At 43.2% G+C, this 14,553-nt stretch overlaps 1 protein-coding gene across 8 annotated transcripts in view; it reads left to right on the forward strand.

The window, feature by feature from the left end:
- The window catches only part of dnm1a (dynamin 1a), a 35,070-nt gene that overhangs the window by 8,081 nt on the left and 12,436 nt on the right, over positions 1-14,553 (forward strand). For 4 of the 8 annotated variants that reach the window (XM_028417721.1, XM_028417720.1, XM_028417722.1 and 1 more), the window contains exons 4-16: positions 441-644; positions 815-913; positions 1,917-2,077; positions 2,162-2,304; positions 2,373-2,508; positions 3,049-3,116; positions 3,710-3,848; positions 7,590-7,676; positions 8,128-8,198; positions 8,291-8,342; positions 8,967-8,978; positions 9,990-10,019; positions 10,266-10,379. In XM_028417721.1, the coding sequence (XP_028273522.1) occupies positions 441-644; positions 815-913; positions 1,917-2,077; positions 2,162-2,304; positions 2,373-2,508; positions 3,049-3,116; positions 3,710-3,848; positions 7,590-7,676; positions 8,128-8,198; positions 8,291-8,342; positions 8,967-8,978; positions 9,990-10,019; positions 10,266-10,379 (1,316 nt within the window). The remainder of the gene's footprint in view (positions 1-440; positions 645-814; positions 914-1,916; positions 2,078-2,161; positions 2,305-2,372; positions 2,509-3,048; positions 3,117-3,709; positions 3,849-7,589; positions 7,677-8,127; positions 8,199-8,290; positions 8,343-8,966; positions 8,979-9,989; positions 10,020-10,265; positions 10,380-14,553) is intronic. The other 4 variants (XM_028417725.1, XM_028417724.1, XM_028417726.1 and 1 more) reach the window with 2 other exon arrangements.

A 14,553-nucleotide genomic window follows, 5' to 3' on the forward strand; every position in this document is an offset into this window, starting at 1 on the left:
ACAATGGAGTGGTTTCCATCAAAGAATATTCATGTGTTAGAATGGCCCAGTTAAAGTCCAGACCTGAATCCCATTGAGCATCTGTGGCAAGAGTTGAAAAATTGCTCTTCACAAATGCTGCCCATCCAGTCTGGCTGAGCATGAGCTATTTTGCAAAGAACAATGGGCAAAAATTATAGTCTGTAAATGTGCAAAGCTGGTACAGAGATACCCCAAAATGCCCCAAAAGCAGCTGTAATTGCAGCGAAAGGTGGCTCTACAAAGTATTGATGCATTGATCCATGGTCTATTACATAAAATATCAATAACATAGGATTCATTTTGTGGTAGTAAGGTGACAAAATGTGAAAAAGTTGAAAGGTTATGATGCTTTTTCAAGGCACTGTATGGTACATTTGAACCAGCTCTTAGTGTATTTCTGTTCCCTCCCCTCCTCACAGTGCTGAACCTGACACTGGTGGACCTGCCGGGGATGACCAAGGTGCCGGTGGGTGACCAGCCAGCAGATATCGAGTCTCAGATCAAAGACATGCTGTTGCAGTTCGTCACCAAAGACAACTGTCTGATGCTGGCTGTCTCCCCGGCTAACTCTGATCTGGCCAACTCTGACGCTTTAAAGATTGCCAAAGAGGTCGACCCTCAGGGTGAGTGTAGATACACAAGCACACATACACACAGTCGCTCCTGAGTTAACTTTGCAAACGATTCCCAGCAGAGGCAACAAGGATACCTTTATTTTGGCAAATTTTGATTCATGGATGGTTTTTCAGTTGAGTTTATGTGATGAGTTTATGCACAAATATGTGTACTGTAGGTTTGAGGACCATTGGTGTGATCACCAAACTGGACCTGATGGATGAGGGGACTGATGCTAAAGACATCCTGGAGAACAAGCTGCTTCCACTCAGGAGGGGTGAGTGCACACACACACACACACACACACACACACACACACTTCTCCTTACTTTTTGAAGACGCACTGTTTCCCTCTTGTGGTAATAAGGCAGGCAAACTCAAAAATACTCCAACCACTGAAAAAAAAGGGGGGGGTGTAATAAAGCAGCTCTGAGTAAGAAATCAAACTCAGACAAAAAGGTGGAGGAGAAGAAGAGTTGGAAAGGAGAAGTAGAGGGGAAGGGGGCAAAGAGAAAAAACACAGACTTGGAAAAGAGCTTGCATGCATCTTGTGGGCTGCCCTTTGCTGCAATGTGCTGATGTGGTGATTTTCTTTTCCATTTGCACTTGGTTAAAACCCAGGCATGTGCTTTTGAATATTTTCCATGTACTTTGGCTTTTTTTCAGTGCTTTTCCCTCTCATTTCTGTTTCTCTCTGTCTAACGCCATAGACGCTCACATTTACAAGACTGCTGGCTCACGGTTGCCTTAGTTATAGGGCATGAAACAGCTTTTAACTGAGTGATGCATGAGGAAACTTAACTAGTGGTGAAACGAGATCTTTGTGACCTGACCTCTCCTACTTTATTTCTGACTGTAGAATTACATCCAGTTTTTTCTTTCTTTTTTTTTTGTTTCACGTAATCCTCTCCTCTTTTTTCTGGCGCTCTTAAAATGTGGTTTTACACAGCAAAATGTTATTAAACACATCTGAAGCGGTCTGGTCCTGGAGGAATTGTTCATTCTCGGTTTGGCTGTTCAAACTAAGTTCAGATGTAAAAAACAAAAAGAAAAATGAGCCCAGAGCAATCCAGGGTTGTTCTTAATTCTTTATTTTTATTTTTTTTTTTATTTTAGATACTGTATTAATCCCAGAGGGAAATTCGTTAATTCAAGACTACATTCTCTCCCAGACAGTTTTCCAGCCTGCTCTCAAACTTTTCAGGATGTGATTAAAAAAGCAGTTGGATCTAGTTTTCTGTAAATCTTGCAGTGACTGCATTGTAAATTGCTGTCTTCAGGTTACATCGGTGTGGTGAACAGGAGCCAAAAGGATATCGATGGAAAGAAAGACATTAATGCTGCTATGGCTGCTGAGAGGAAGTTCTTTCTCTCCCACCCTGCATATAGACACCTAGCTGACCGTATGGGCACTCCTTACCTCCAGAAAACCCTTAACCAGGTGTGTAAAAGAGCTCAGATGTTTGTTGTGCATTCTTGTACAATTACCCATATTTTAACCATGCTGGCCTTCGCCTCTTTCCAGCAACTGACGAACCACATCCGGGACACCCTGCCGGGTCTGCGGGCCAAGCTGCAGAGTCAGCTTCTCTCTATAGAAAAGGAGGTGGAGGAGTACAAGAACTTCAGACCTGATGACCCGTCTCGCAAAACCAAGGCTCTCCTGCAGTGAGTAAACAGACAGACAGACAGACAGACAGACAGACAGACAGATGTTGATATCTGTGTCTCTGCAGGATGGTGCAGCAGTTCTCTGTGGACTTTGAGAAGTGTATAGAGGGCTCCGGGGACCAGATCGACACAGCTGAGCTGTCCGGTGGTGCTAGGATCAATCGAATTTTCCATGAACGCTTCCCATTTGAACTGGTCAAGGTGTGTATGTGACTCACACCGTATGCTGTTATACACACATGTAAACAGTTTTTGTGTAATTACACTCACTGCCAAAAGGGGGAGACAGAGGTTCTGCCCTGTGTCTTTAAGACAAACAGCCTACCTCCCACCTCACTTCGCTCACTGTTTTATTCTGTCACCATGTCCGTCTACATTTCATCCCTCCCCCACATACTTACAATCCTCCTTTTATATCATCTTTATCCCGAGCTTGTCCTCCTCTCATCCACCTTCCTCTGACCTCCATCTCTCTAAGCCATTTAACCTCTCTCCCTCACTCTCTGTTTTACACGTCTCGTCCTTCCCTGTCCTTGGTCCTCTCCTCTCCCTCACCGTCTGTGACTGAGGTGGCAGAAAATTGCTTTGTTGTTTCCCACTTAGCAGGTTGCTTCCTAACCAGCACAGCGCCTGCCAAACACATTAGAAGTCAATTCACCATCATGTTACACAAGCTCCATAGAGGATATATGCAGATGGTGAAGTGTGTGTTTATGTTTAATTATTGTCTTTATTTTCCAGATGGAGTTTGATGAGAAGGAACTCCGCAAGGAAATCAGCTACGCTATCAAGAATATTCACGGCATCAGGCACGTCCAACTCACCACTTCATCCTTCCTCTTCTCCTCCTCTGCTTCACCTCCCTCCATCTTTCTGTCTGTGTCACCATTACTGCATCTCTAATCCCAGTCATAGACTGAGTTCTCTGCATGCTGAAATCAGAAATCAGATAGTTGGATAAGGAATATTCTGGCCTGTCCATGTGCTTTGTGTTTGTTTGTGCATCCATGCTGGTGTGAGGCCTGTTTGTCTGTCACCTGTCAGGGTCCTGCACCTTTTATTTGGACTGTGTAGTGTAGCTCACTTTCTGTCCTTGTCCTCTCTTTCTGTTTGTATATGGATGATGTCTACATAAGGCCAAAAAATCTATAGTAGTTTATAGTTTTGAAGATATTTTTTCTGTGCTGGATAACATCTTAGAAGTGTTTCTATCACTCCATTCCCTTTCCTTCTCTGTTTACATTTGTGTTTGTTTAGGGAGAAAGCTCAGAAATGGAGCATAATTCTTTACAATTAACACTTTTCTCTCTACCCAACCCTCCTCTCTCCTCCTATCTGTCTCTCCACCACCCCTCTCTCATCTTTTTTTGGCCCTGTGGCTGATTCTCTCTGTGTCGGGCAGAACTGGCCTCTTCACCCCGGACATGGCCTTTGAGACCATTGTGAAAAGGCAGATTGGGAAGATTAAAGAGCCTTGCACCAAATGTGTGGACATGGTCATTTCTGAGCTAGTCAATACGGTTAGGCAGTGTACCAAGAAGGTAAAAAAAAAACATAACCAGAGGATAGAACTCTAGTTGTTGCTTTCAACCCTCATCCACAAAGTCCCTCTGCTGTTCACTCCTTTCCTACTGTGGCCACCTGGCTCTCTCCAGCCCTCGTTGTTGTTGTTGTCCCACAGCGAGGGGACACCTGGAGTGGCAGGGTGGGCTGTAGTACACTTGCCTGCCTGCTTGCCTGCCTGCTGTACCGCTTCAGACGGGTTTGGCTGGACAGGCTGGCTGTGTTAGATATCTGTGCAGAAGAAATTGAGAATGGACGCTGAGCAGTCGTCAAAATATGGTTGCCTGAGATGCTCACTTATTTTTCAGACCTTCAAATTTATGTCCTTTGGACTGTGTACAACTCAAGAATGTTCTCTTTCCATCTTTGCTTCTAGCCTAAGACAGACACATGTTTCTAAAATCTATGTGTCTGTCATTCAAAATACCTGGCAGCCATATTGGGTGACCTCAGTGTCCAGACTTTTCACGTGTGTGAGATCGCAGCCTTGCACCTGCAGCTGACAGGAGCCATGATGGTTACGGCTTCACAACACGCCTCAGGGGCCATAATTTTAAGAGCAAGTGTGGCCAAAAGAAGGAGCAGGAGTCTTTATCCAAATAGATCCTCTGTGACCAAACAATTTTAACAGCAGCTGGGCCGCAAAAACATGGAGGCCTTGGGATAATAAAGGTTATGACTGAGCTCCCACAGTGGAAAAGAAGGAATGGGGAGAGAAGGGGTCGACACCTGGATAGATGAGAGTGTCTTTGGCGGGGGTGCATGGCTGCTGTCTCGTGGTTCGTCTCTTGGAGGTTTTTGGCTGGCGGAGCTGTGCAGACTGGGAGCTCTCTCTGTTTCTTTCTGTCTCTCTGCTCTGACTCTTTCTGTTTGCTCTTCATTCATAGAGAGAGAGAGTCCAGCTCTGTCCTGTTTTAGAATGGCTTCAGGGGAAACCAAATGTCTCACTTGCACTTTCTTCCTTCTGTGCTGTTTATCCTTCCAACCCCATCCACACCTCTTCTTGTCTTCTTTATCCTCAATCTGTTGTTTCTTCCGTTCCATCTCCATTTTTTTTACCTGCCTCGTCTCTTCACTGTCTCTCTCCCTCACCATCTGTCATTCTTTTACTTTGTTTGTCCTCACTTTTTTCCCTTTATATTCTTTTCTTTTCTCTCCTTCCTTCCTTTCTTTTCTTTTCTTTTTTTTTTTTTTTTACTCCTCTTTCTCGTGCCACCTGCCTATCCCCACAGGACGGGGCTATTCACCCCTGACCTAGCCTTTGAGGCCATAGTGAAAAAGCAGATCCAAAAGCTGAAGGAGCCCACACTGAAGTGTATAGATATGGTAGTGAGTGAACTCACCTTCACCATACAGAAGTGTAGTCAAAAGGTAAAATGCTAAAGAGAACCAAGCCACTTTCACTGTCCCTGTTTACATTGCAGGTAGGGGTGGACTGAGGGCTGGAGATTTCATTTATACCTGAGAACAGTAGATTTGGTGTTGATTTCATTCAGAACAGGCACAGCTGTCTTGCTTATAGCTAGTCACCAGTGAGCTCTTAACCTATGTGGAACTGCAAAGTTTTATTAATTTGGAGTAAATTAGTGTTCTCCATAAATTATTGTTCCAGATTTAACTATCCTCTAATGGGCAATGCTAACTGTTATATCTAAACAACACTTAGTGCTAATGCTAATATTTAAAGACTGAACCCCAGGATAATAAATATATGTGAGAATATGCTTTAAAATGATGTATTATGACTTTATTAACCCTCACTGATAAATTACAACATGACTCCAAAGGAAGGACAGGTGAAATAAATTCATCATTACAAGAAAATCTGCACACATTGACTTCAGCCTGCATTTTTCAGTCTATCCTTACCTCTGATGTAACCATGTAGCTTGCTTTTTAATTACACTTTATTTGTCATTTGTCTTTTTGTCAATTATTGGCCTCATATTGACAATGTAACAAACTGCATGTTAGATAATTTTCCTTTCCTAAAAGTAATTTGATTTGATTTAATTAATAAGTCATATTTTTCTGTCTTTGTCAGTATGCTTTAATACACTGGAGTGACTGGTTGTGTAGTTCCACTCACTGACTAACTGACATACTCCGAGCGTCTCTCTTTATTTCTCTTTTCATGTCTCTTTTTTTCCCTCCCTTCATCCTGTCACCTTGTAAACCTGCTGCTTCCTCGCTATAAAAAAAGTGTGACCTCCTTTGGATTTCTCTTCTCTGTCACACTTTTATCTCGATTTCACTTTCAGAGACATTCTGTATTTAAAGATACTGTATTCTAATATACAGTGGTTGGGAAAATCCACAAAGGGGTCAGTTTGAAGTCTTCCTGCACCTCCCTGTCTACCCCCCACCCCCAACCTTCTGCCATCCCTGCCTCTTTGCATTGCATGTCTGAATCAAGTGCCTCTGCCTGATGCCTTTCTATATATGTATTTGTGTTTTTTTTTAATCAAATTAAATAATGTTTCTACGCCGTCAGTCAGTGTTTCTGATGCTTATTAATAAGACACGGCTGATTTTTTTTATTTTTTCGGTTGTTTTGTCTTCAAGTTGCAATGCACCTTTCTGAATGAAAAACACATTTTTTTCAATGAGGATAACAATATGGTAAATGACCATTCTAGCTGGAAAAGGCTGATTTTTAATGGAATATCTACATAGGTGTACAGAAGCCAACCATCACTCCTGTGTTCTAATGGTACATTATGTTAGCAAATCATGTTAAAAGGCTAATTGATGATTAGAAAACCCCTGTGAAAATATGTTAGCACAGCTGAAAACTGTGACCCCAAACCTTTAGACAGTAGTGTAGCTGCTATGTTTAATTTTTGACTAGCTTTAGAGCAGTGTGCACTCTCTGTCCTGGCTTGATTTGGGGGAAAAAAATGTTGTATAACCCTTAAATTATTGTCAGAAATAAGACTCAAACTCTGCAACATGTGCAGAGCTGCAAGCGTTGCAGGCCTGCCGTGCAGATTGCTCACTTATTATCTGACAATACGCTTAGACATCCATCTGACCCTTCATTTTTTGAGCATCTATTCTTTATGGGTTGTCATCTGCTCTGTAATTGGCTCATACCCAGGAAGCAGTAAATCAAAACCAGAAAGAAGCCTATTGATACCCACACGCCCCCCCCTCCCCATTCCCAAACCATCCGGCAGACAGCAGTGAAAGATGCATTGTAACTTGCACGCTCATATTTTTTTTTCTTTCTTTTGCTGTAATTTTTGTTTTTTCTTCTTTCCTCACACTTCTCCAAATGTGTTTGTGTCACATTGGAGGCCCACCAATGTCTGCATTCGTGGGTTTGCAATGAGCTCATGGAAAAAAAGACCCACACAGTGTGCTGGGAAAAGAACGATTTTCTGCCAGGAACATTGTTTATTCTGTGTTTGTGTGGTAATATCACAGACTTTGCTCTATTCTTTTTGTATTTTGTTCCATATTGGCAGCAAATGGACACTTTGCACTTAACATGCACACGCCCACCCGCTGAGACTAGAGCTGAGTCTGTGATGAATCCAGACCCCTCAAGACATCATCTTTAATTGTGTTTCTGTATTTTGTTGTGTTGGTGGAACTGTGTGTTGTGGTTCAGTGAGATGAGTAGCTCTGGTGTGATGTGTGTGTGTGTGTACATGTGAGACAGTGTGTGTCTGTGTTTTCTTTTGCCACCTACCTACTATTTTCTGTGCTCACAGCTGGCTCAGTATCCCATGCTGAGAGAGGAGATGGAGAGAATCGTTACTCAGCACATCAGAGACAGAGAAAGTCGCACTAAGAATCAGGTAATGCACAAAAACTAGACAAAAACCACGCAGAGCGGTTGGGCTGGTGGACTACACACATGCTAGTTTGTGTATAATAATGTGGAGAATGTTGTTTTAATTTTTATTTTTATAAAAAAAAATCTTCTTCTTGTGCACCAACATAACGTCTGTTCAATTACTGTTACTGCCAGGAGGGGGAGACAAAAGTCCTGCACTGTATCTTTAAATAGGTGTCCTTACCACCATTTTTAGGACAGAGTTTTAAGATAAAAACAGTATTTAAGGTATTTAAGTACCATTTCAGAATAATTTCAGTTTGTTTTCCTGTTGTTGCATTTCCTCTGTAGAATGTATACTGCATAATGGCTGCCGTCATCAGCAAGTCAATCAAAACTCCACAAAGATGACCCAAAGAGACACAAAATAACTTTAGAGACGTCTCTTTAATGACATTTCTGTCTCTTTCCAGGTGTTGCTGTTGATAGACATTGAGTTATCCTACATGAACACCAACCATGAGGACTTCATTGGATTTGCCAAGTGAGTTGTTTTTTAATTTATTTAAATATAATCTGGAGACTGTAGTGTTAAGGTCGAAGGAAAGCGTCTCCTGATGTGTTTTGTTTGTGCAGTGCTCAGCAGAGGATCAACCAAATGAGCAAGAAGAAGGCTGCTGGCAATCAGGTACACTGATCAGAAACACACACATATGTTCACGGTTGTTTTACAGGTTATAAAGAGCCGTGCCATCTCCTCAGGCTACGCTGAGCTGCGGGAACATCATGATTCCAGATTTGTATGTTGGCCAGCAGCTTGACATCTGAACTTCATGCAGCCCTCCCCCCTCAGGCTTGATTCTGTTAGCACTCAGCTCTCTTTGTTTTCCTTATGTTAAACCTTGCGCTGCTATAGAGTGTTTTGTTACCGCGGGCAACAGTCCATATCCCACACAATGCAGCTCTTGTACATGGACAACAGATGCATGATCACAAAACAGCTCGACCTTTTGATGAAGGCCATAGTGATGTTTGTATAAACTCTTGGAAAATATCAGGGAAACATACGTGTTCATCGGGTATAAAAATAACACTTTTACATCTTAACATGAAAAAAAATCACATAAACATCTATCAGGATACAGTGCATGCTACATAATCTTACAATAACATCTTTTGCATGATTTCCACTTTGCTTCTTCTACTTTTTACACATTTTAATCCTATCTTTTATTTATCTATGTTTTCTGAGTGTTTCCTCTTTTCTTCTTTTCTTCTCTTCCTCCTTCGCTCTGTGGCTTCTCCTGTTCAGGATGAAATCATGGTGAGTAGTGTGTGTGTGTGTGTGTGAGTCTGTGCATGTCTGCAGGTAGGCTTCCATACGTATCAGCTCTGTATATATCTTTTATGTGTGCATATGTGATTGGGTGTGTGTGAGAGAGAGATAAGTTCCATAGCAAGTGCTAGTACTGTCAATGGGCAGGTGGCTGTAGCAGGAGATGCTTGGCTGCTTCCCTTTCCTGTCTTTTTCAGCTCCGTCCTCCCTGCAGGCGCACACACACACACACACACACACACACACACACACATAGATATTCTACACCATTCAGCCTGCACAGAACATACAAAGAGTTCAACCAGGATGCACTTCCATGTTACATAATTTTCTTGTGTCACATTTCAGCCGTGTAGAAAGCTCAGTTTGTGTCTCAGGCACCTTGGCAGTGATGAGATGCCCCGCAGCAGGAGTTTGAACTACATAAAGAGAAAACAAAAGAAAGAGAGAGAGGAGGAGAGCTTATCCCTGCAGAGGGCCAGGGAAGATCAAGACCTGCAGTGTGGCAGACATATGGCACCTCCATATTTGTTAGTTGTCATAACAACCACCCAGATGGGTGTCAAAGGTTAGGGGCACATAGTAAACACAGCGGTGAACTTTACTTCCTGTTTAAAGATGGACGTCGCTGGCCCTTTAAGACACCACAGCTTCTGTTCTCCTCATTCAGCGCTTCCATAGCTGTTACATTGGCTTAACATTCAATATGCCGATGAGGAAGATGAATTCCAATCCTGCTGAAGATTTGTTCAAGTTGCACATGCAGTATAAACCAGTCAAGCCCCTGCATCGCACTGCATGAAGGTTTGACATGGGCCACATCCTTCTTGTAGCTTCCTATCGTCCCTCTTCCCCCTCCCCGCTTGCTGACCCCCTCCGCTGCCACCCCAGCAGCCAGCTGTAATGTGCTGGTAACTGACCAACCCTGTGTATTTGGCCTTTAATGAAATGCCATGCGCTGGTGTAGCTTTATAATATTCTCTCCACGTTCTCATTCAGCCGGAGAGAGGAGTTAACGATCGGTTCAAGGTAAATAACTTGCACAGCACATACTGATTGTGTTTGTAGTGTCTGAGAGAGTGAAATACAACAAGAGGAGAGAAGAGTTGTGTGTTTAGTCCTGTAGGTGAGTGTGTTTGTGTCAGTTGTATCTCCACTAGCAAGAACGTAGGTATACACAGTATGAATTATGTGAGGGGGAAACGGGCGACTGTGACTGTATTATTATTTATGGTGCTTTTCCTTTCTGTCTGCATGTGTATGTCTGGTTCTCAGGTGATCAGGAAGGGCTGGCTGACCATCAACAACATCGGCATCATGAAGGGAGGAGCCAAGGAGTACTGGTTTGTCCTCACCGCCGAGTCTCTGTCCTGGTACAAGGATGATGAGGTGGGTACAGAGAAAATACTCATAAACACTAGAGTGAGGATGCTGTTTGAGGCATTCTGATCTTTAAAGCTACTCTGTAGTGTCGTCCAAAGAACAATAGTGCACAAAATGATTTAAGTATGCACACAAAAGCTTGTCTTTGGTTTCCACACCAACACACTACGGTTGTACAATAAGAACATTTTACAAATGCTCAAGCAGAAATCTACCTCACATGTCTTGATGTACTCATGCTATTTGCATATCTCACGCAATATAAATGAAAAATGTATATGAAGATGTGTTCAGTGTGACAGTTTAGTGCCCCCTGATGGATAAACTACATACTACTATTAAGTATATAACTATATATTTACTGTGACAAAGTGTTTACTGTGTCTGTTTAGTGTAAATTTGACAAATCTGAATTATTGTGATTTTAAAGTTTTGTAGGAAGCAGCAGAAACACGTATATTAAGAAAACATACTTTGGCACATTTGGGCTTAAACAAACTGATTTAGCATGTTCCCTGTGGCATCCTGCTGCGGTTACAGTCTGAAACATCATCGCTGTGCCATCTCATTTTTAACAACAGCGCTATTATAATATTTTCCAACAAATTACAAAACCAGGGGAGTCATTTCATCTGGATCCTTTCCACTGTATGATCCAAACTTCATTCCATCTCATCCTACTGGAAGATATGACTGTCGGTCGGGTCCAGTGGTCCTTGTAATCGGCTCACTGAGACAATTTAACCCCATGTGCTTTGTTACTGGACCTGACTGGTCAAAGCGGTGTCCCATGATGCTTTGCAGAACTATTAGGAGCTTGCCACAGTCTCGCTGTCTCCAGGCCTCAGCCGCAGCCGCTGTGCACACTGACATAAGGGTGTGTGTGTGTGTGTGTAGGACTGAGAAGACCCTTTCTAAAAAGTCAAGACCCCCCAGCATGTCAGACATTGAAGCTGGCACACACATGTGCATACCAGAGCCCCCTGCCCTGCCCTATTCCCAATTACACACACACACACACAGATATATACACACACAAGCTGCTTCTAATAAAGTTACTTCATTTCAAAGGGGGGCACAGAGCAGGAGTGGGACTGGATTTTAGGGGAGGAGGCAGGAGTGTCTCTTGTTGGTTAGCAGCAGGAGTAACAAGGACCATGTGAAGTGAAAGGAGAAAGTGGGAAGAAGAGGTAGCATCGGGGGGTGAGAGGGAAAGAGCAGCTTTTACTGTATATCCACCCGTTCTACATTTTTCGTCCCTTCTTTTCCCATCACTGCCTCGCCTCAAAAGTAGAAGAAACGCTTCGTCATTCTCTCCTCCTCTCATCCATCTCTCCATTCTTTCTCGGTCTCAAACTTTCCTCGTCACCCTCTCCTTCTCGTCTGCCCCCTCCCTCCATCTTTTCCTTCCCTTCTTGTACTGTATATTTATTTGAACATGGAACTGGCGAAGGCGCATGGAGACCTAAAACCAACAGCACGCTGAAGGGCACTGCGGCACCAGTACAAAAAAAGAAAAGGAAGAAAACTTTCCATTATGTTTTCTATCCAACCTGAACATTTAATATAGGCCACACACACACACACTCCAAGAGGGCCTACACTCTGCACCATGGCGGACATGTTCCAAAATACACACTATTTATGTTTAGATTTTTATCAGTGTATGTAGAGAAATTCAACTTTTTGCTGTTGTGTTCCACACACATTCATTTTTTTTACACCTACTCACAAAACAGCCCACTGCTGGTTTATTGGCAGCCTCTTGTCATGGGGAAAACCCTCACACATGGACACACACACCAACACCACCCTCAAATACTAATAATAACTCTCAGCCCAACTAGTGGTGCCAGGATGTTTTGGTTAGTGTGCGTGTGTGTGCGTGTGTGTGTACTCTTAGAAACCTGGTCTGGTCTGTATTACCACAGGACATGCCAGTTCTTTGAATCAGGCTGCTCTGTATAGCTTAAAGCTTTCCAGCATGAGGGAGGGAGAGAAGTGTTTGAATGCAGAAGAAAAAAAGCACAAATGTGCATTAAAACATGTACAAATGGAAAATTTATAGAACTGTATATGAGTGTGGTATCTGTGTTTTCTCATAATTCAAATCAGGGTTTATCTTTTTATAGATACACAGACACATTTTGATCTTGGCACTGGCACACAGACACATTATTATTTACTGTCCCCTATAATAGGGTATTTTCTTTGGGTGCCCTTTTGTATGTGTGCGTGTGTGTCTGCCAGGGTTTCCCTGCTCACTGCTGTAAAGCTGCCAGAAAGCCAGACTTGCCTGGTGATCCCAGCTGTAAACATCCTGGGGGGGAGGAGGGGGCAGCAGTTACTCACTAGTAACATGCTTGCTATACGTGTGTATGGGCGTGTGCTGGTGTGCATATATAGATGTATATATTTAAAAGACGAGCTGTGCGCGTGGTGGCAGGGCTCTAAATGGAAACAGGTTGGTTTGTGGTTTTCATTCCTGCAGACGATGCTCTGTGATGGGACACCGTGTGAATGTTTTCCGCCTTTGTGTGTTTGACTCAGAGACGGGGGTTCAAAAACGCTGCTGCGCCACGGTTTTTGCCTTATCAAAGACAGACGCAGAAGAGAAGGCACAGAAAAGAAAACAACGAAGCAGGGGGTCTCGCTAAAGTTGTAACGTTTCACATGACGTCACCTACAAAAGCCACAACTGTCTTTTTTTAGTGGGGAAGCGAGAGCTATACAAAGACTGTTTTTTTTAAAAAAAAAAACTGTGTATAGACAATGACAGAGTGGCTGCTCTTTCAACATTTTTGTATGGTGGCTTCCTGCCTCCCTACACATTACATGGTCATTTGAGGTAAAGTAGCCACAGGCTGATGCAGGAAAAGCAGAGACATAATTGTAGATGTTCATCAAGAGTGCGAGACTGTGACGCTCAGGACTTTCTGTGTGCTTTAGTTATCTTTTATTTTTTTTGTGGTGTGGTTTTTGGTTCCAGCTTGATCTTTTTGGTTTTGTCGAAAAATAAACAACACATTGAGAGTGTCATGCAACCGTCACTTATACCTATATGAGTGTGGCGCTTGTTCTATAAAGGAAAAAAAAAAACACACACGTGTAATGTGACTGAGAAATCCAAGCATCTTTATTTTTCACAAGTTCACAACTAGAAACAAATTTATCACAGCAATTATAATGACTCCCTATATTTTTCTTCTGTCAGTTGTAAATCCATCCTGGGCAAGGGCTAGGCCACTGTGGTGGAGCCTTTGGGTGCTTTATTTAGGCTCATGCCCAGGCTGGTCCAGATGGACCAGGGGGTGGTGCAGCGGGTTCCCACAGCCTGATGTGTTCGGCTGCTCTTAATCTCATCCCTTTTTTCTGTGTCTCTTTGAGTTATCCCGTGCTTCCCCGAACCAGCCTAACCAATGTGCAGACTACTGTACAACCACTACTTCCTGAACAGGTAGTCTGAACACTGGGCAGGCGGGCCGGGCGGCTGGGGGAGCCTGCAGAGAAGAGTTTTCGCTCACACACACACACACACACACACACACACACACACACACACACACACACACACACACACACTGAACGGTACTCACTGCGATTCCAGTGTTATTGTATACTCTGGAGTCCAGCTCCTCCTGCTCTGACAGTCTGGACAAAGTGCTGATCAAGCTGATTGAGCTGGAGGAGAAACAACATGGAGAGGGATGGATGAAGTGGGGCCGGCGGGGAGGTAAAAGAGGAGGAGGAGGAGGAGGAGGAGGAGAGGTTAGACAGAGGTGATAGCCACTGATTGGCAGTCTCAATGACATTCCCTCCTGTTTCCCGCTGTGAGAGGCAACATTCCACTCCTTAAGATGGAGAAAGACTGTTTAAAATATCCAAAAGCCAAAAACAAACAAATAGCTAAAGAATCTAAATTTAGTTCAGGGTATTATTTTTACACCCAAAAGTTATTTTTTAAGGGAAAATGAACTAATGCCTGGTTAAGGATGGACCCTTAGGCTCAGAAAAAGAAAACTTTTACAGCACATAAACAAGCATGCTCTTTCTGTTCCAGGGTCTAGAATATTTGCGGTCGGCTGAGTCCGATTTAACACCTCCCACTAACACCTTTCAATTCCTCGGTACATGCCAAAGAGAAGTGAGTAAATACCTGCAGCTCAGTGGTCTTGCAGTC

The sequence above is a fragment of the Parambassis ranga genome, chromosome 12 (assembly GCF_900634625.1).
Source record: "Parambassis ranga chromosome 12, fParRan2.1, whole genome shotgun sequence".
Classification (NCBI taxonomy): domain Eukaryota; kingdom Metazoa; phylum Chordata; class Actinopteri; family Ambassidae; genus Parambassis; species Parambassis ranga.